This window comes from Hyla sarda, chromosome 2, assembly GCF_029499605.1.
Source record: "Hyla sarda isolate aHylSar1 chromosome 2, aHylSar1.hap1, whole genome shotgun sequence".
NCBI classification, from domain to species: Eukaryota; Metazoa; Chordata; class Amphibia; order Anura; family Hylidae; genus Hyla; species Hyla sarda.
This window is the reverse complement of record NC_079190.1, coordinates 145,791,440-145,813,689: the sequence shown is the minus strand read 5'-3', so window position 1 is coordinate 145,813,689 and position 22,250 is coordinate 145,791,440. Positions and strand designations below refer to the sequence as shown.

The 22,250-nt window shown below is 40.5% G+C and overlaps 1 protein-coding gene across 2 annotated transcripts in view; it reads right to left on the bottom strand.

Annotated features, from left to right (window-relative positions):
* Positions 1–22,250, bottom strand: part of SCEL (sciellin) — a 113,895-nt gene that overhangs the window by 30,563 nt on the left and 61,082 nt on the right. For both annotated transcript variants that reach the window (XM_056555566.1, XM_056555567.1), the window contains exons 10-17: positions 22,075–22,140; positions 16,282–16,350; positions 12,971–13,003; positions 11,641–11,715; positions 6,887–6,931; positions 4,102–4,167; positions 2,072–2,143; positions 443–499 (exon numbers count right to left, since the gene is read on the bottom strand). In XM_056555566.1, coding sequence (XP_056411541.1) covers positions 443–499; positions 2,072–2,143; positions 4,102–4,167; positions 6,887–6,931; positions 11,641–11,715; positions 12,971–13,003; positions 16,282–16,350; positions 22,075–22,140 — 483 coding nt within the window. The remainder of the gene's footprint in view (positions 1–442; positions 500–2,071; positions 2,144–4,101; positions 4,168–6,886; positions 6,932–11,640; positions 11,716–12,970; positions 13,004–16,281; positions 16,351–22,074; positions 22,141–22,250) is intronic.

Genomic DNA, 22,250 nt, shown 5'->3' with positions numbered 1-22,250 from the left:
ATTAAAGCAATAAAACACACAGCAAAAATTTCAGAAAAAAATACTCAGCAAACATGGAAACAGATGATCTCAGCTGGTTCTAAATGCATTATGTATAAAAGAGTCTTCTCTCTCATCTTTGCTCTATGCCTATGTGTATACAGCTATTACGATTAGATTCCCACTTAATACACAGATTTTCATTCTGTTTTGTCCACTTCAAAATCTGTCACACAGTGCTCCATCTACCATGTGCTAAAATAATCTCTTTGAGCCCCCTCAGCACAAGGGCTCAGGTGAGACCACCACCTCTTCAAGTGATCCTTACAATTTACAATGTTTAATGAAAACTCCTCTAAAAGGTATTTTAGAAACATGTAGTTTACAATGACCGACTGCAAACAGAATAGTTCAACATATAATTTACATAGTGCGACTGCAGATACAAGAATACATGGATTACCTTTTGTTGACAACTGTTGAGGTTGAAATGTCAATGAGATTATCGATATCTTGACTTCTGTGGACAGAAATGAGAAAACTATGATCTACATGTACTGTACACATACAGTAAGTTCAGTTGTACATAGACATTATACTGACATTATATCATCTTCTCTGCATTAAAGGGTACTCCACCCCTAGACATCTTATCCCCTATCACTTTGCTCCGTGCCACTGGCAATGCGGGCTGGTGGCTTGTGACATCACGGTCACGCCCCCTCAATGCTAGTCTATGGGAGGGGGCGTGGCCGTAAAATCACGTGCAGGAGTGGCTGTGATGTCACGAGCCTCCAACGCTGCACCCAACGCTCTAATGGAACGTCGGGTGCAGCAGGGAGATCACAGGGGTCCCCAGTGGCGAGACGCCCCATGATCAGACATCTTATCCCCCCATCCTTTGGGGATAAGATGTCTAGGGGTGGAGTACCCCCTTAACTTTTATTGATGCCTAATGTCCATGTTAATTGGATAATTCAAAACAATTTGTACACACAGAAGTATGTCATAAATAAATTACATAACATGAGGACTTTGGTTAAAAAATACATTTTTACACGCGGCAAATTTTGTTGCAGAAATTTTGCAACTATGCCATTTATTTGAATGAGGCTTGCAAAAATCCATGTGATATTTGACAATGACAACCATCCTATTCAGGTAAATGGAACTGAATTCCTCCTAGAGGAAGCATAGCGAAACGCGTCGGAGTGTGAGGTGGGGGAACATCCTGGAGTGACTTTCATTGTTATACATTGGTCTGTATGATGAGCTCCTTATTGTGACTATAGCACCTTATGGTTTTGGCACCTGTGTACTTTATGTGCAATGTCCATTATTCTCTGCCTATATGTAACTCTGCACTAGCCACTTTTTTATACATTGCACCTAACTGAGTGTGTACTTTATAAGTTTACATGTGTAATATATTGTATTTTATAATCACTTTATAGTGGCACATCATTACTATTGGGCAGTGTGCAATATATATATAAGTGATCCATTGGTAATGTTTTTTATTACATCTTAGTTTGATTATATCAACTTCATGGGAGCATATGTATGAATTTCAGGATGTTCCCACATCTTTGGTTTTAAGCTGTCTCATGTGTATTTGTTTGTATGGGGGAGGGTGGGATTGCCAATTATGTGTTGATTAAATTTGTTCTAATAAAGTTTATTTTGATCATTATATTTTGTGGTATATTTTTCTATTGATATAGGGCAAGCATTTTGTAGGTTTATATAAGGAACTGGATTTTAGCTGCAGAAATTTCTGCTACAAATCTTCTAGTAAATGTATCTTAATTATTCATTATATGAGTGTAAATGCACGCAGTCCTGTGCATGTTAGGCAGGATCCACATGTGCAGTGATCCAGTATTGACATATACAGAATGGCTGATGGGACATATTAATAATTCCCTCATACACTCCACATATTACAGGGAAAGATAGCTCCTATAGCTGACGTATGATAAGAGATTGGGAGGAAGAAAAATACAAGGAATTGAACACCGGGGCTAGTTTATTATTTAATTTTTGTGAAGTAATAAATGTACGGATATCTACTGGCTTTATACAGTCATACCTCTGCTTTCTTTCCACAGTGCTTCTTCTCTCTCCAGTCTCTGAAATAACAGGCTTACTGGGGTATGAAGGTCTTAAATAAGAATAGTAAGCATGGTATTACACATTTGTACAAGCTTATTGTTAAGTTTATTAAACAATACTTAATGTAATTTAATCCTATCCATGATTAGTGTTGAGCACGAATATTCGTAATGCCAATTTTTATCGTTAATATCGGCACTTCGTGATTTCGAGAATATTTAGAATATAGTGCTATATATTCGTAATGACGAATATTGGGGTTTTTTTGTTAGTTTTTCACATGCAAATTTTTATGCGAATTCTAAATGCGAATTTTCAAGCAAAATGATTGTTTTCCTAAACAGTGTACCTCCAGTAGTTTGACCACTACAACTCCCAGCTTGCCCTGACATCTATTGGCTATCAGGGCATGCTGGGAGTTGTAGTGGTGAAACAACTGGAGGTACCCTGTGTTGAAAACAATCTATGGTTGTTATGGCTACGGCCGCTGCGCAATCCGATCCCTTCCCCCCCCCCCCCCCCGAAATAACTCCCTATAAGACCTCAGATCAGACATACCCAAGTACAGGACACATGCGTCCTGAGGCAGCAGCAACGCAGCACTGAGTTTCAGTGCGCGCTACCACGCATATGTGCCGGGAGCCAATGCGCGCAGCCCCGGCGTTCACAGTGCTCAATTCCGACTGTCTGATTGACAGGCAGGGATCGGGCGCAGGCTGACTGAATCCGGACCGATGCGCGGCCGGGATCGGTCCGAATTCAGCTGTGACGTCACAGCAGGCTGCAGCCGGCCACTAGGAGGGAGACCCCTAGTGGCCGGATTTCAAAAGCAAAATACAATATTTTAACCACTCAAAAAATTATTGAAGCATATTAGAAATATGTTGTAGGACATAAGTACAGCAACATATAAAAAAAAAAAGTGCCCATTTAAATCATTGTCCCTCATGCATTATTGTCTTATCTATTGAAGTGACTGGTCTATCTATGTCTTTTGCCATAGCCTATGAGGAAGGAGATTTTCTTTTACAAACTTCTTTCCTTGTTCAGATGTCTCAGACATGCACAAGTTGCATGTTCATCCACTTGTGTGGTCAGTGGTAGATAATCTAAATTGCTATAATTTATTCATGGTATAAACTTGTAATAAAATTCATTTTTTATTCTAAGGTGCTATTTACCCATAGCAATAGAAACTGTATTTCAATTGGTGACTTAGTAATAGTTGTTACGCCGAGCGCTCCGGGTCCCTGCTCCTCCCCGAAGCGCTCGCGGCGTTTCTCTCCCTGCAGCGCCCCAGTCAGACCCGCTGACCGGGAGCGCTGCACTGACATTGCCGGCGGGGATGCGATTCGCATAGCGGGACGCGCCCGCTCGCGAATTGCATCCCAAGTCACTCACCTGTCCCGATCCCCGGCTGTCATGCTCTGGCGCGCGCGGCTCCGCTCTCTAGGGCGCGTGTGCCAGCTCTCTGAGATTTAAAGGGCCAGTGCACCAATGATTGGTGCCTGGCCCAATCACCCTAATTAGTTTCCACCTGCTCCCTGGCTATATTACCTCACTTCCCTTGCACTTCCTTGCCGGATCTTGTTGCCTTAGTGCCTAGAGAAAGCTTCTACTGTGTTTATCATTACTGTGTTCCTGACCTCCTGCTATTACCATAGACTACGAACCTTGCCGCCTGCCCCGACCTTCTGCTACGTCTGACCTTGCTCTTGTCTACTCCCTTGTGCCGCGCTTATCTCAGCAGTCAGAGAGGTTGAGCCGTTGCCAGTGGATACGACATGGTTGCTACCGCCGCTGCAAGACCATCCCGCTTTGCGGCGGGCTCTGGTGAATACCAGTAGCAGCTTATAACCGGTCCACCGACACGGTCCACGCCAATCCCTCGCTGACACAGAGGATCCACCTCCAGCCTGCCAAATCGTGACAATAGTAGCTAGTGTGTTTTCCAATTACAAATAGAGTGAATATATATATATATATTTGAGAAGAACATATCCTTACCGGCCATCAGTTTTGGCAATAGGTGATCTGGGAGGCAACTTTGGCTTTCCATCAGCATTTTGAAGCCTAATAATGGTGATAAAACAAATATATCAAATTTTTATATACAATGATAATAGACTTCTACCGTACGTTTAAATGAAAAAATGCTAGTGGAACTGCAAGCATCCTACATTGATCATACACACATCTCAATTCCAGTCTACTCAGTCAGTCAAAAAACATATGTATAACTACATTTAGGGTATGCTCACATGTTGCAAGTTAGCAGCCATTTTGCTCGAGTTAGTGGCAGATTTGAAGATCCACTGAAGTCAATGGGTATCAGATCTGCAGGATCTCACGCACATAAATCCACTGTATTAATCCACTGCGGGTTTGCTACCCATTGATTTTAATGCGTCTGCAAATTTGCCACTAACTGGAACAAACTAGCAAGTATGCACAATAGCATTGAGTCCTATTGATCCCTGGACTCTCTGCTCCTCTTATCTAGTGTGCTGCGATGCATACAGTGGTACCTAGGCTAAAATTATATGGGAAATGGGCTCTATCGTCATTTCCCTACATGAAAAACTTTTTCATTAAGGTTGAGTGAAGCAACCCTCTGTAGTCCAATGGGGAGGTGGGTGCACTAAGGAGCAACCATACGTAGCCCCAGTGGGGGCGGGTGCTCAGTATACCAGTGGGTCGCTAGACAGTCGCTGCTCCCAACATTACATTGTACAAGACTAGAAATAAGAAGTTAAAGGGGTACTCCTGTAGAAAACTTTTTTTTTTTTAAATCAACTGGTGCCAGAAAGTTAAACAGATTTGTAAATGTCTTCTATTAAAAAATCTTAATTTCTCCAATACATTTTATGAGCTGTATACTACAGAGGAAATGCTTTTCTTTTTGGATTTCTCTGATGTCACGACCACAGTGCTCTCTGCTGACCTCTGCTGTCCATTTTAGGAACTGTCCAGAGCAGCATATGTTTGCTATGGGGATTTTCTCCTGCTCTGGACAGTTCCAAAAATGGACAGAGATGTCAACAGAGAGCACTGTGGTCATGACATCAGAGAAATCCAAAAAGAAAAGCATTTCTTTTGTAGTATATAGCCCCTAAAAAGTACTGGAAGGATTAAGATTTTTTTTTAATAGAAGTAATTTACAAATCTGTTTAACTTTCTGACACCAGTTGATTTAAAAACAAAAACAAAGGAGTACCCCTTTAAGGGGAAAGAATAGTACTTTCTCTCTTCTATTGCATACCTATAAGGCCCTAAATCATGAACCATAACTCTTCCATGCAGCAAATTACAAACTGTAATAAAGTGATATACATTTAAGAAAATAATAATAGTGCTCATTTCTGCACTATAATCACTTTATTCTTCAATAAAGGTACATTAAGTGATGTGGGACCTGCACCTATCTCCAGATAAGTGGACCTCGGACCCTGACCTGCCTTATGAGGCAGCTGTCGTCTGGCTATGGCATCCAGGCAGGGAATGAATATAGGTCTTTAGGTCTTTCTATTCGTCTCTAAGTAATAAAAACAGATAACAACCCCAGCATACTGTACTTGCTTCTTTGTTTCTACAGTTTCCCTAGAAGTGAATGGGGTAGGAGTACCCCACGTAACCCAATAAAGAGAATGCTTCTCTGTGATGCACAATCCCCTGTGGCCATCTGCTGCATGTGAACATACCTGTACCTATACACATCAACAAATGCCTGTGAACTGTATACAGTGGTCCCTCAAGTTACAATATTAATTGGTTCCAGGACGACCATTGTATGTTGAAACCATTGTATGTTGAGACCATAACTCTATGGAAACCTGGTAATTGGTTCTAAAGGCACCAAAATGTCATCAAAAAAATAGGAAACAGTGAGGATTAAAGAAAAATAAGTAGATAACTAATACAGATAAAGCAAGTCCTTACACATAAAAGTAAGAAAGATCTGCTGGGAGCTGTAAATCACTGTCTATGTCAGTGTTTCCCAAGCAGGGAGTCTCCAGCTGTTGCAAAACTACAACTCCCAGCATGCCTGGACAGCCAAAGGCTGTCCGGGCATGCTGGGAGTTGTAGTTTGCAACAGCTGGGGGCACCCTGCTTGGGAAACACTGGTCTATGTAGAGGACAGGAGCTTCTTCTGGGTCCTGTACAGTACATGCAATGTCCTAAAAAAGTAACATGGAGTCTATCCTGGTGTCCAAAGGAGCAGGTAACCCTGGTACAGGTAAAGAGTACAGAACATGTAATACCTCCCTGTACTGTAGGGGGCGCTACTAGACATCAGTCAGTGCATACGCTTCAGTAATACAGGGGTTTTACCAGTGAATGCCCATTCTGATTGGTCAGATCTTCCAGCCATTGACAGGTATCACAGATCTGGACTGTCCGTCGCATTGTATGTTGAGTCTGGTTTCAACTTACAATGGTCCAGAAAAGACCATTGTATGTTGAAACTATTGTATGTTGAGGCCATTGTAAGTGGAGGGATAACTGTATATTGTATGTCAAAGCATACAGTAATATGTTGAATGTACCCAATGTCTTGATGCAAGATGCTACACTGGCCTCAAAATCAGTCATATCTGTGGTTATATAATGTACTGATGTTATTTAAGATTTATTATGTATTTGTAAAATATAAGGCAATAGTTTGAAAGCAATGATATGGGGGATTGTTCATCACTTCTGTTTATAACAGAGCCATAACAAATGTAACAAATGCACTACAGAAAAAAATCAATTTGGAGGATATTTAGACAATAGAAAGGTAATGGGCTACCTAGGTGAGGTGGGTGGGCTTGGATTTTCCTCGCTCTTTTCAAACCTAAAAAAAAACACAAATTTATTTGATCCCATATCCAATATATCAGAACAAAAGCTAACATAATGTATTCCTCATTTTAATTGCATGCAATCCACCAGAAGTGGTTTTGTTCGAATTTGACAATTAGCAATGTGTTGCTTACAACAGTGCCATTGTAGATCATGTACTGAGCGTGCAATTCAAAGGGTGAGAGGTTACCATAGCAACCAGCAAAATGTAAATGTCTATCGCTTTCAGCGAACTGCAAAGATTAACGCTAGCTGTAGTAATATTAGCCAACAAATCTCCTCACATGGTCCACTGGCATCTTAATGTATGCTCAATGACTGCACCACACCTGTTTGTAGTCGAGCTGCTACAAGACTGTGACCTTATAATTATTATTCTCATTATTCTGTAGGATCAGAACTGTCATATAACACCATCCAAGCCACATTTGACTGATAAAAAAACATTTTAGAAGTTTTTAGTAGAGCCAATAGAATGCACTAAGTGTTTAGTCACCGTCTTTATGTCACTAGTAAAGTAATAATGTCATTAGTAATTTTTTACTATAGAAATTATATATATGATAAATAAATACAATGTACATATATCATAAATAAAACATAAATAAATTGCCCAATTTACATCATGTTTTGAGGCTGTGCTGCCAGTGTATCCTGAAGTACCTTCAAAAAAAGATGTCCCAATGTATGCCAAAGTTTACCTATGGTACACTTAGTTACTTTAATAGACCTTACATAGACTATACTAGTAACTATGTTTGGTCTGTTTCATAAATGCACGTGTTTTGTTTTCAGCAGGGTATACAATATGGTAGGCCTATGAGCTTTTACTGGTGATTGTATATTATAGGCCATTTTAAATAACAGATGGGACCACCAGCTGCTATTTAACCACCTAGATGCCACAATCACTGTTGACCATGACATCTAGGAGGTTAAATTGCCAGTATCCAAGTTATTTCCACTCCCAGCAGGTGGAAATTTTAATACACAACTGTGTTGTGGGTGTGATGAGAGCAGATGTTAGGGGCAGATTACATTAACCCCTTGCATTCATGATGCCAGGGCGTGGTTAACCTCTGGACAACCGGAGGTATGGCCGCTGAATCCTGGGCTAGGCGCGGGGCAAATAATGATTCTGATGCCAAGTTACGGAACAATGGCATCTTTACTTAGGCAGACAGATGGAATAGTCTTTACAGCTCAGTTACGCCCAAGGAGATGACCAGTGACTTAGGAGACTTGTGGGCTCGCTGGGACTGGTAGTAGACTTGGCTGAATTATGCAGACCCATGCTGAATTTAGACAGACTTGACTAGGACTGACTAGACTTCACCCCTTGTGTAGCTTACCAGGCTTTGATGTTCACCTTTGTGGCAATTGGATGGTGGAAGCGTGGCTGTGTGATTAGGCCTTGGGACTCTGCAGGACACCAGACACTCTCAGGTCTTGACTGTTCTGCTCCTCTGACTCATCTCAACTCAGCTAGCTCCTCCCTTAGTTTATACAGGAGGTGTTTTGGGGAGTCCTACAGGTCACCTCACAAATCACCTGGTCACTGACACCTTCCCTGGTTACATAGGCTTAGCAACAATATTTAAAGACACACATGCCTCAAAAGATTAACCAACACATAACATAAGAAAATATTGCATATTTAACACTTGGCAGTCCATAAGGGGGATGTGGACCCAGGGGAAACTGCAATAGAGTCCGCCAGACAGGACAGCAAGGGTACAAGCAGGGCTCAAGTTCCCATGCGTTCCTGCACTTTTTTCCACAGCAGGAACACTGTTTCCATTAGCAGTGGTCCTGCGGGACCAGCCCTTGAGTGGAAATCTTGGGTGAGTTCCCACACAATTTTTTCCCAGGACTTGACCCCTGGGTACAAGGGTACAATTCCTGTACTGGGCCACCACACACCCAACACCCACTATGTAAACCAAGCTTCTGAGCAAACTCTATACTCTCTTCCTGGCCTTATATGTCAGGAAGGAAGTAAAGTGCAGCTGCCACCTCCATATGAGGTACAGAGCTGTAGACACCAGCAGTTAGGGTGTTAGGAGAAAGGTGGTACCTTTGTTTAGTGAAAGAAAGAAAGAAAGAAATAAAGGGTCCCAGCACTCAAGTTTCTTGCTAATCTATGTGTTTTACTTATGCAATTGGCATAGCATACATCACATTATGCATTACAGCTCAACAGCCTTTATCTACTGTGTATAGGTATCAGTTAGGATGCATCTTATACACCGCATCCGACTCCAGATACCACGTCATCTCAATTAGTACTATCATTCAGAACAAACTTTTTAAACACAATGACCCTCATTTACTATTGCAAACTCAACATGTTTTGACAGTTTAAGCGCCAGATTCTGGCGCATTGCGCCAGAAATTCTGTCTGCATCAGATTTTGTGCCAGAAATTCTGTCTGCGCCAGATTTTGCACCAGAATTTGTGCCAGAATTGAAAAAATCCCGGCTTCCTCTCCATTTTGATAAGAAAATCCCTAAAAAGGGGCATGGCCATCAGGAAATAGGGGGGTGGTCACCAACATTTTCACAAAAGCCAAACATATTTACTAAGGTTTCCATAGAAAATGTGGTGGATTTAAGACCACCCAACGTGTGGGAGACCGCATTAACCGTCACCAATCCAGCATCAGATGTCAAAATTTCCTTCTTCCCATTCCGGCCCATTTCAAGAATAAAAATAGCAATACCAAATAATAGATAAAGTAATACAGCCTTGGAGAGGAGATGATATTAGGAAATTACTTGTACAAAAAGAAGCATTCTGGATTCACCATCTAGTTACCCTGGAGCCGCGCCGCATGAACTGAGAGTATGAACTGTCACAGTTATTACATTGACGTAAATGTCAGGCATGGGTTAATGGGATTATTTGCTAATTTTATTCTTTTCACATAGAGGTAAGTGAATCTCTATTCTGACGGAATCTTCGTTAAAGGGTACCTTTCATCAAATAAACTTTTGATATATTTTAGATTAATGAATGTTGAATAACTTTCCAATAGCATGTTAATGAAAAATATGCTTCTTTCTATTGTATTTTTCCCGATCAGTCCTGTCAGCAAGCATTTCTGACTCATGCTGGAGTTCTAAACACTCAGAGCTGCCAGCCTGCTTTGTTCACAGCCAAACAGGCTGTGAACAAAGCAGGCTGGCAGCTCTGAGTGTTCTCCTTTGTGAACAAAGCAGACTGGCAGCTCGTAGTGTTTAGGACTCCAGCGTGAGTCTGAAATGCTTGCTGCCAGAACTGTTAGGGAGACCCCTAGTGGTCATTTCTTCAAAGTGGAAAATTAAATAGAAAGAAGCATATTTTTTTTATAACATGCAATTGTAAAGTTATTCTGCATACATTAATCTATAATATATCAAAAGTTTTTTTGATGAGAGGTACCCTTTAAGAATTATTCAAGCATTTCCAAGCATTCATTGGCCCAGATTTATCAAACTGTATGAGAGAAAAAAATAGAGTGATTTTCCCACAGCAACCGATCACAGATCAGCTAACAAGCTCTGGTAAAGTGAAAGCTGAGCTGTGATTGGTTGCTGTGGGAAAATCACTCTATTTTTTCTCTCACACAGTTTGGTAAATCTGGGCCATTGTGTTTAAAAAGTTTTCATTTCTTTATTCATGTGTTCTGCATGATAGTACTAATTGAGATGATGTGGTATCTGTGAGTCTGATGCGGTGTATAAGATGTGCCCTAACTGATACCTATACACAGTTGATAAAGGCTGTTGAGCCGTAACGCGTACTGTGATGTATGCTAAGCAAACTGCATAAATAAAACACATAGATTAGCAAGAAACTTGAGTGCCGGGACCCTTTCTTTCTTACTATATTCATACCTGGTCCTCAGGCACCAACGCTTATCTGCAGTGCTGACCTTCCTTGGCCTTTGTTTTGTAGAGTTACATCTATGTTCTTTTCTAATCCAGTTGAAAAGTCCGAGATGCCAGCCGAGACTCAGCAGCCAGCACCCTTCCCTGAACCACTCCCAGCATGGAGCCCTGTATGTCAATTGTGTGGACCAGGATGGGGAGGAGGCATGCCGAGGTGGCTTGGCCAGCCTCTCAGAAAAGAGCAGTGGTAGTTTTTTCAAACTGCGGCCAGAGTAAGTAAAGGTACTGTCTGTCCTATCTCCTTATGCCCTAACTACTAGTGTGTGCTGATCTGCTCCTTGTATAGCGGTGACAGTTGCACTTAGTTTTCAAATTTTATGTTTTATTTTTACAACTAGTTAAAATCACTGTTTTGCTTCTATATTGTCTCCATAGAATAGGCATTTATGATCATGATGTTAGATGTTTTGCATATAAGCTCTGAAGATTTGCTCATGCAAATTAGGGAATCCCATTAGCAATCTGATTCTGGGTGCATAAATATACAGGTAATAAATTAGACATTACCCCATTCAGTTGCATGTTAGAATTTACTATTTTAAGGCTGAAAATACTATAATATTTATTGAGCAAATATGAATATTTTTTTGTTAGTGTTCCCGTCGCATTTGTCATTTAATTAAGACATTTCTTATTAGCTTCATCATATTATTTACTTTTTAGGCTATTATGCTTCAACAGCATTTCTATCATATGAAAGCATAACAAATTGAAAGCAACAATACATACAAAATATAGTTGTATCAGAGGCAATATTCATTTACAGTACCTTGATCTGGCGCTATCAATAAAACTGGATCTCGGTTGTTTATCTGTGATCTTAGTATCCGATGAGGAAATAGTGCTAATAAATAAGACAGAAGGGTTGGGTCAATTCATCTGGATTAGTTTTTTTTTAACAATTACATTTATCAACTACATCTCTAGAAATAGAAGTCATTACGTGTTAATACTTCTTTTACCAGATATCATTATAATACCTTAGTTACCTAATGTATATACAGCACTTACTAAAGACCTGGACCAAAATAGTTAGCTACTAGCTAGTTAAGAAAATGGAAAAAAAAAAACAGTTTTTTATTTGTAAAGCTGGTGCCTTGTCATGATGTGTGGAATAGTATAATCTAATACTCTCTTATATAGGTAGAGAAACCAGGGAGACATCAGTCACTGCTAGCGTATCACTATCCCCAATTAAAAGTCTGTTACCAAGGTGTAATACTGCGTGGGATAACCTCGTTGGTGCTGACTCGTAGAAAAACTTCAATATACAATAGTAACTGTTCACAAGGAAATAAAGATTCACTCACCCGAGTTTCTTCAAATATCCAAAGATTCTTTATTCCAATGTAGTGCAGAAACAAAAGGGAAACAATGTTCCATAGCGGGGAGCAATAGCCGCACACTCTCGGACGCAGGACACACCACTGAAGGCAACTAGTTTCACATCACCTGCGGACGCTTCTTCCGGCCAAGATGCACGCCTAGCTCAAGTGGCAGGTAAGTTTATATACATGGCAAGGGATCACCATGGAAACATATTAACAAAAATTGTGAACTATCACCATATATAAAACAAAACAACTATATATGGTGATAGTTCACAATTTTTGTTATTATGTTTCCATGGGGATCCCTCGTTATTTATATAAACTTGCCTTAAGGTAGTCTTACACCTTGGCCGGAAGAAGCGTCCGCAGGTGACGAGAAACTAGTTGCCTTTAGTTGTGAGCCCCATGTCCGAAAGGGTGCGGCTCTCGCTCCCCGCTATGGAACATTGTTTCCCTTTTGTTTCTGCATTACGTTGGAATAAAGAATCTATGGATGTTTGAAGAAACTCGGGTGAGTGCGACTTTACTTCCTAGTGAACAGTTACTATAGTATAATATAATACGATGAAACCAGAAATGACATACTACAGTTTGGTCATTGTTACTTGTAATATTTTCAAGTATCATTTTATGTTATTTCTGCTCTGTTTATGCATCTATCAGTATCTCACTCCCATGCAATGTACTAATGAGTTCATTGTCTTTAAAACCTCCGCTAAAGCAATAATAATATTATAAAGCGTAATAATAATATTATAAAGTACTTACATTTTTTGCCCCTCTGGTTTGCCTGGTACAACCCTATTGAGAAGTAATGGATTAATATGATTATATTATATTTGTCTTTCTGATATATCTTGTAAGAAATCTTTGTAGTCAAGCACCACTGTTGCTCCACAGTCTCCAGCAGAAGTGCCCTGCTGACATCACCTTATTCTGCGTGGGATGCTGTGGCCAATCCCTGGCCGATGATAGGTGCACTATGCACAGTGTACAGTGATATCAATGGAGCTCTTCCGCGAATACGTTTATTTTTATTTCCAGATCCTCAGATCTGAAAATAAATACTGTCAAATATTGATTAACCCCTTAAGGACCGGGGTTTTTTTCCGTTTTTGCATTTTCGTTTTTTGGTCCTTGCCTTTAAAAAATCATAACTCTTTCAATTTTACACCTAAAAATCCATATGATGGCTTATTTTTTGCGCCACCAATTCTACTTTGTAATGACGTCAGTCATTTTGGCCAAAAATCTATGGTGAAACGGAAAAGAAAATCATTGTGCGACAAAATTAAAAAAAAAACGCAGTTTTGTAACTTTTGGGGGCTTCCGTTTCTACGTAGTACATTTTTCGGTAAAAATGACACCTTATCTTTATTCTGTGGGTCCATACGATTAAAATGATACCCTACTTATATAGGTTTGATTTTGTCGGACTTCTGGTAAAAATCATAACTACATGCAGGAAAATTAATACGTTTAAAATTGTCATCTTCTGACCCCTATAACTTTTTTATTCTTCCGTGTATGGGGAGGTATGAGGGCTCATTTTTGCGCCGTGATCTGAAGTTTTTAATGGTACCATTTTTGCATTGATAGGACTTATTGATCGCTTTTTATTCATTTTTAAATGATATAAAAAGTGACCAAAAATGCACTATTTTGGACTTTGGAATTTTTTTGCGTGCACGCCATTGACCGAGCGGTTTAATTAATGATATATTTTTATAATTCGGACATTTCCGCACGCGGTGATACCATATATGTTTATTTTTATTTACACTGTGTTTTTTTTTTTTTTATTGGAAAAGGGGGGTGATTCAAACTTTTAATAGGGGAGGAGTTAAAAGATTTTTATTCACTTTTTTTTTCACTTTTTTTTGGAGTGTTATAGGTCCCATAGGGACCTATAACACTGCACACACTGATCTCCTATGCTGATCACTGGTTTCTCATAAGAAACCAGTGATCAACGATTCTGCCGCATGACTGCTCATGCCTGGATCTCAGGCACTGAGCAGTCATTCGGCGATCGGACAGCGAGGAGGCAGGTAGGGGCCCTCCCGCTGTCCTGTCAGCTGTTCGGGATGCTGCCATTAGCCGCGGCTATCCCGTACAGCCCGACTGAGCTAGCCGGCAACTTTCACTTTCGCTTTTAGCCGCGCGGCTCAGCTCTGAGCGCGCGGCTAAAGGGTTAATAGCGTGCGGCGCCGCGATCGGCGCTGCGCGCTATTAGAGGCGGGTCCTGGCTTCACTATGACGCTGGACCCGCCGTGATATGACGCGGGGTTACTGTGTAACCCCGAGTTATATCAGGAGAGCAGGACCAAGGACGTACCGGTACGTCCTTGGTCCTTAAGGGGTTAATGATATTGTGTTGAGCTTGTAGGGATGTAGGGTAGGTAGGGTGTTGCTGTGCAGTGATGAAAGGGTGTCTGATTAACCCTTAACTGTCGTGACGCCAGGGTGCGGGTTCTTCCTCTATATGTATATATCCTACTGCCACCTGTCCCAGGAACGATAGGGAGGAATAAAGGATTGTCCACAACCGGAGGTTTAGTAAACTGGAAATAATCTTACTGCAACTTTTATGCAGGTTAACATCAGTAACAGTCTCTACAGAGGATCGGACTTTAAGTTCCTCACAGTTGGTTGGGACCTTGTAGGGAATAAGCTCTGAGGCTTGCGTTACGCTGTTCCACAGAACTTAGGGTTTGGTTTTAGGTTCAGTAGTCACGTAGATTTAGGATTGAGTTTAGTTGAACTCACGGTTTTGTATTCAGCTGAAGTTGACAGGCTTCAGACCTAGATTTGTCTTGTAGGTATGCACGGAGCTTCTCTCTCTCTGCTAGCTCGGAACCCAAGAGAGCGATCATTGGATACAGTGCCCTTATATGGCAAGGGGGCAGACTGAAAGCTTATTGGTTTCACCAACTGTCAGTCCTTTCACAAAGCATTGTGATACATCATGTGACCCACTCACGTGACCTGGAAGGTCCTTAAGCTTAACCTAACATTAAGCTCAGTAGTTATGTGACCTAAGGTCCTGGAAGTACTATACATATATATTAATTATATAAATTATATACATCAAACACAAAATTAAAGAAGGACACCACAATATTTCCTAGAAAATCCCTTTAAGCTATTGCATATGTCCAGGTATAAAATCCTCCTGGCTCTTATGCTTTGTGCCACAGGTTTGCTGATAAAGCTGACGCCCAATGATGATGCCACGGGTAGCTGTTTTGAAAACTTTTCCAGCCCTATAGACTTATATGTATTACATCAGTTTACATTTGTGATTCCTGTTTGAGTACTGCTGCTGACTTTTGGACTCTCTTCACAGTTTTTCTGTAAAACCCCTGGTTTGCTGTGACTTCTGCTTCTATGAATTTGACCAATGGCTTGTTTACTGGACTTTGCTCTCACTCTATACCCTGATAGCACATTCCTGTTGTGGGCCAATGTGTAGTGACTATTCTTTTGTCCCTGCTTCCACTTCAAGGCTACTCTGGATGTCACAAACCCAGGAAAACTGCAGTTTATTCCAGACCTCCAAGAGAGGGTTCAAAGGTGAAGACCATATAATTCCTTAGACCCTGCATCAGGTCTAGCAAGTGCTATTGGATTATGGGGACAGAGGATCCACTACTAGTACTGGTGCATAACATTATATATGGAATAGCTTACAAGGTGCTCGTAATAAGTAATTTTAATTGCAAAAAATAATTTGAAAATGTGTGTAGGTCTGGAATCAACACCTGGAAAAGAAGGGTCCTCTGTGTCCGTGGGTAAAACTGACCATTTGTCAATCCATGACATTTGAAATACACTGCACAGAACCTAATTTACCCTACCAGACCAGGGGCATAGTCATATTTATAGACAGCAACACCATGTTTAGCCCCAAAGGAAGATGCAGCTTGTTTTTTTTAGTTTTTTGTTATGTTTTCCTACAGTAGCTATGTTGATGATGTATTTAAACTTTACAAAAAAAAAAAAAGGCCAAATATTGACATGTACAAACAATTCCCCCCCTGAAAAGACAGTTGTCAATTGTTCAGTTGTTTTCTTACTGTCTAGTTTCAGTTGTTGCTGTAGTTGTGGTAGTGGTGGTGTTTCTGTTTGTTGGAGCCCATGATTTTCTGTAGGCAAAACAAAACAATCATTATATAGTGCATAGTTACAGTTAATGGGTTGTCTAATGGGCATAGTTACAACTAAAGTGGACTTGGTAAAAAAAGAAAAGAAAAGAAAATTACTCACTCACACTGATCCACACCACTGCTGTTTAAGTTCTCACATTCCCCACTGTTTTGCATTTTCTGGTCCCATATTGACACACAGGAAATGGGTAGAAATATTTGCTTAGCCAATCACTGTCTGAGATGGGTCACCAATGCAAGTGATTGGATAAACAGGTATTTCCTTTCACTATCAGTCCATTGTGATGGGACTATGAAGGGGAGATCAGTGTGGGACCACATGGGTTTAGACCACCAACAGCAGGGGAATAATGGGGAGTAATGCTAATTTTATTCTTTAACCCTATCTGCCCTTTGTATTTTTTTTATATACCTCACAACACAAACTCTTGTAAGAATGGTTAGAAAATGTATTTATCTAATGAGCATATAATAAAAATATTCTTGTGAGTTTCTACCTTCTACTCACAATGTTGAGTAGTTTAGTTGGATTACAAATAGCAAAAAATATACATAAAAAATGTCACCACCTTGTTTGCAACTTTGCATGACTGGCTGCACAGTGATATACATTATGCTTTTATTATTATTGTCACTGTTACAGTTGTCTCATCCATTATACATTTATTTTACTAAAGACAATAGAAATGCAGACAGCAAACAACACTGAAGTCATTCATGATTCTTATGTGACTAAGGAGTACAATGTTTAGAATCAAACCAAAGTAAGCAACACTTGTCCAGCACAAACAGTGATTCATACAATTGTTCATTATGAAATACAAAGGATTCCCAGAGATGTAGTTTGATTAAATCTCTATCACACTATTATAATCTATAAAGATAACTTATGTGAGCTATTGAAGAGTAAATGTCATGGTTGCACTGAAAGAGGTGGAGCTCAACTCAAAAACTATAACAAAATAAATGACAACCAATAACAAAAATATATAATAAAACAGCATTAATATTTGTAAAATGAGAAAATAATTCTAGAAAAGTCAATATCACTATACCAGAATATGTATGGAGGGAAGATCGTAAGCAGTGTGAGAAAATATTAGTTTACTGAAAGAGTAGAAGATGCCTGGAACAAACTTTCAACAAATGTGGTTGGTAAATCATCAGTAAGTGAATTTAAACATATCTATCCTAAGGTAAAAATAAAATGGACCATGTGGTCTTTTTCTGCTGTCAATCTTGTATTTCTTTCTCTTTTTAAATGGCTTTGTCACCATTATCAAGTAGACAACAAGAGAGAGTGAGAGAGGCAACATAGGTGGTGGCAGAATATCCCGCACATATTTGTATAGGGCAGAGGGGAAATTACGCCCTCTTGTGGCAATATCCAGTGTCTAACCACACCACACCTGTCATCATTTACATGGTTGTCTGAGACATAACTGCAGAGTTTTGCATCAGTCCAACATGTATATCTTGGGAATTTTTTCTTTATCGAGTTATATCTTTTTATTAATTTCACCTTAATTACTGATACATGCATTAATCAAAACACAGCAAACAAACAAACAAATTAAATCTAATAAATAAAATAAACAAATGATAAAATATAAACATTAAACATATCCTATCTAGATCACTCCTACACTCATTCCCCCATTCGCCAATCGCTTCCACCTTCCCCCCTGTTCTTGGTTCTTAATTCATAAGGCATATAACATAATACTTAACACATAGCACATACCTCATAGCTCATGACTCATAACTCCTCATAACACTATTTCTCAATTATTAACCAAAGGGCCTTCCTAATGAATTGTGTTAGATTTCAAAAATTTCTAGTTTCATCTTTTTGTCTCTTTCTAAGTTTTTTCATGTTTTCCCCACATCTTAGTTTTTCGCTCCTTTATTTTAACATTTGTCATTCTATCCAGCCATAATCTTTCCATAATGCATGCTTGTTTAACGGAGGTTATTATTTTTATTATATTAGGTAATTTTGAGCCCCCCAACATTTGGCTATAGCATTCCGGGTGGTTGCTAATATATGGAAAGCTATAGTTAAATTCTTACGTGGCATAGATTCTAATCCCAGTGATAAAAGTGGTATCTCTGGTCCCCAAATGAAATCTACCTCACCTTCCTTTGTAACCAACAGGAGCCACTTAATTTCCTCCCACAGCTTCTGGACCTCTGGGCACTCCCACTAAACATGTATAAATGAGCCTTCCGTTATCCCGCATCGCCAGACTTAATACTTTGCCAGACTAATCTTTGCCAACATGCTCGGTGTGAGATACCATCAGCTTGCAGGATGACTCCACATGTGACACACAATGAGATACCTTAAATAGAAGTAAGTATGATTTAGCCCATAATTCCCTAGGGATTATAAAGCCCAGATCTTCCTCCCATTTCTCTTGAAAATTCATCTTCACTTGTGGCTCTGACCTTTGTAGGACTTTATACATTTTAGATATTCCCCCTCTCCTCATTGGGCCACTTACATCAAAAATCTCATGTACCTTCTCAGTTTTCCCCCTTCCCCAGTCAAGTGAGTGTATGCAGTGCCGTATTTGCAAGTATTTAAAGAAATCTCAGGCTGGGATACCAAATCTAGCAGAGATATCCTCAAATGGCCACATAATCTTCCCTTCACGGATATACCCAAGAGTTTTTATTCCCCTACTCACCCACTGGGAAAAATCTGTGACAGGCGGAAAATATTGATCACTTCTAAAGGTGTTGTATCATATTTAATGGGGTTAATTATTTGGTGTGAAAGAGCATATAACCAAATATCTATACAGTACTTGCTTTCAAGGGTCAGGCTCTTTATAGGTTGGGTGTCTTTAGATATCGCTATTCCCCATAGTATCCACTTGGGTAGTGTTGATCCATTTAAATGTGTTTCAAGTGACACCCAATGTGCCGAGTTATCCTTATGCCATAGCCTCTGCACTTGGGCAAGTAAAGCTGCTCGATAGGATGCTAAGAGGTCTGGGCAAATTGGCAAATAGGTTTACGCGGTGATCTTTAACACCAACAGGGATACCCCGAATCCCCCGTGAGTCTCGTACCATCTGAGTTAATGACTCTATTGCTAAAACAAAGAGCACTGGGGACAAGGGGCATTCCTGCCTGGTGCCATTGGAAATACAAAAATTCCTAGATAAAGAGCCTCCCACACATACCTTTGCAGAAGGACCAGGATAAAGGGCCATGATTGCTGTTATCAAAGCGGGAGTAAACCAAAAACTTTACCAACACAGCCTCCAAATACCCCCAGTGAACACGGTCGAATGCCTTCTCCACATCCATAGCCAGGAGAAGAGAAGGCATCCGACCGCGCACTGCCACATCAATAAGGTTCAGGAGCCGCCTAGTCCCATCTAGAGACTGTCGGCCCCGAACGAACCCCACCTGATCCATATTAATCAATCTTGGCAAATTCTTACCTATTCTAGCTGCCAATATTTTGGCATATAACTTAATATTGCTGTTTCACAGTGAATTTCCTCCCCAGGAATTTTACCAGAGAGTAAAATCTCATTAAATAAATTGGTTAAATTGGGAACTATTTTGTGTTTATGTATCTTGTAGAGCTCATTTCTTAGACCATCTGGTCCTGGAGACTTTGTGGTTTTAAGGGAACGAATGTGTTCAGCAACCTCTTCTCTAGAAAATGGGGCTGATAGCTAAGAAATCTGAGAACTAGTCAAGCTCAGGAGTGATGCATTTGCCAGAAATTCATTTATTGATTTTAAAGTTGGTTGAATTGTTTCCACATCTTCCTTTAAATTATAAAGCGTTTCATAATAACTGGCAAATGCATCCGCCACCCCTTTGGGATCACAGACCCTACCCCCATTACTTAATGTGATATATGGTATTTTATTTTTCTCCTCCCTCTTTTTAACTTGTTTTGCCAGCAAGATTCCTGGCTTGTTTGATAACCAATAGTTATCCATTTTCTTGGCTCTTAAGGCTAGTTCAAACTTATATAGGTCCATATTATGTAATTCAGCTGTAAGACTGTGAATTCATGCCGCTATATTGGAACTATATTTCTTTTTATTTTGTCTATGTAAATTGGTCAATTCCATTAAGAGGCTCTGTCTCTTTAACCTTGTCTGCTTCCCATGGTGTGCCGTCTGGCTTATCATTCTCCCTCTAAGTGTGGCTTTAAAGGCACACCATAGTGCAGACTCAGTAGAAACAGAGTGTTACGCTGATTGCTCCGGGCCCCCTGCTGGTCTCGGAGCGCTCACAGCATGTGTCCCCAGGCAGCGCTCCTGAGTCTCGGTGTGTGCGTCCCCGCTCTCTAGGGCGCTCGTGCGCCGGGACTCTTAGATTTAAAGGGCCAGTGCACCAGTGATTGGTGCCTGGCCCAAAGTGGTTATTAAGGGTTAAGGTTTGTGAGAGGCAGTGCTGTTGGACTTAATTAGGCCTGCACCTGTGCACTGCCTATAAGTACCTTCCCCTCCTACAGCCTCCTGCCGGTTCTTTGTTGCCTTTTGTGCCATTGTGAAAGCGTTCCTGTGTATTCCTTGCCTGTTGCTGACCCGTTGCTACCGACTACCGCCTGTGAACCGTTGCTGCCTGCCCTGACAATTTGCTCCGTCTGACTTCGCCTTTGCCAGATCCTCTTGTACCTTACCTTCTCAGTAGCCAGAGAGGTTGAGCCGCTACTGGGTGGAACGACCTGGGGGTTACCTGCCGCAGCAAGTCCATCCCGCTTTGTGGCGGGCTCCGGTGAAAACCAGTAATCCCTTAGATTCCGTTCCCCTGGTACGGCCCACGTCATCACCTCTCTGGCACAGCGGATCCACCTCCAGCCTCCGCTACCAGCTACCAGCCCGGATCCTGACACAGAGCCTCTATTTATCTCGAAAAATGACTCCATAAAGTCTGATAAAGACTTTTTATATTCCTGATTTTGTAGTATGTGTAAGCTGCTTCTCCATAATCATTGAGTAGGACCTGCCACCAACACCCGTAGGGTTAATATAATTGGAGCATTGTCCGACCACGTTATGGTTTTGATCTCTGATGATATAACTAAATCCAATAAAGGCCTACTGATAAGGAAATAATCTATCCGTGTATAGATTTTATGGGGATGGGAGAAAAAGGTAAAGTCTGATTCTGTGAGGTGTTGGATCCTCCAGATATCATATAATGTATGTTTTAAGATGGTATTAAATATGGGTGTTGGTTCCTTTTGATGTATTTTCGAAGTGGAGTCTACGGATGGCCAGACTGGATTGTTTAAATCGCCCATTATTATTACTCTGTTATTCATAGAAAAGGCTGCCTTGCATGAGACTGAACGTAAAAACTTATCTTGTTTTGTGTTTGGGGCATATATTGCTACAATGACCAGGGGGGCATTATTAATATTTCCCTTAAAAATTACATATCTACCATTTAGATCTGCATCTACCTTAGGGTTAGTAATAACAATTGATTTTTTAAAGATCAATGCAACTCCCCCTTTCTTGCTTGGGGCAGGATATTCCTTGTGATGTAATCTATACCCATCTTTTGCTCTTAGGTGCATTTCTGCATTTCTTGCAGACACAGAATGTCTGCATTCAAATCCACAGCCTCATTCCACATTTTGCTTCGTTTTAGTGGGGGGGGGGGGGGGGGGTTCGTTTTAGTGAGTTCAACCCTAAAACAAAGTTTATGGGCACTAACCTTAGTACTATGGGATTGTAACTGACTTCTTTCTCACTGCGCCTTGAATATTCGTCTGTCGTATCACTAGATGGGGAGAAGGGGAGCGATTAACCAACAAAAAACATACTACAACATTCATTCTCTACTGAAGATAATGTAATCCCCAGATCTCCCATATCTACCACACAGTGAGC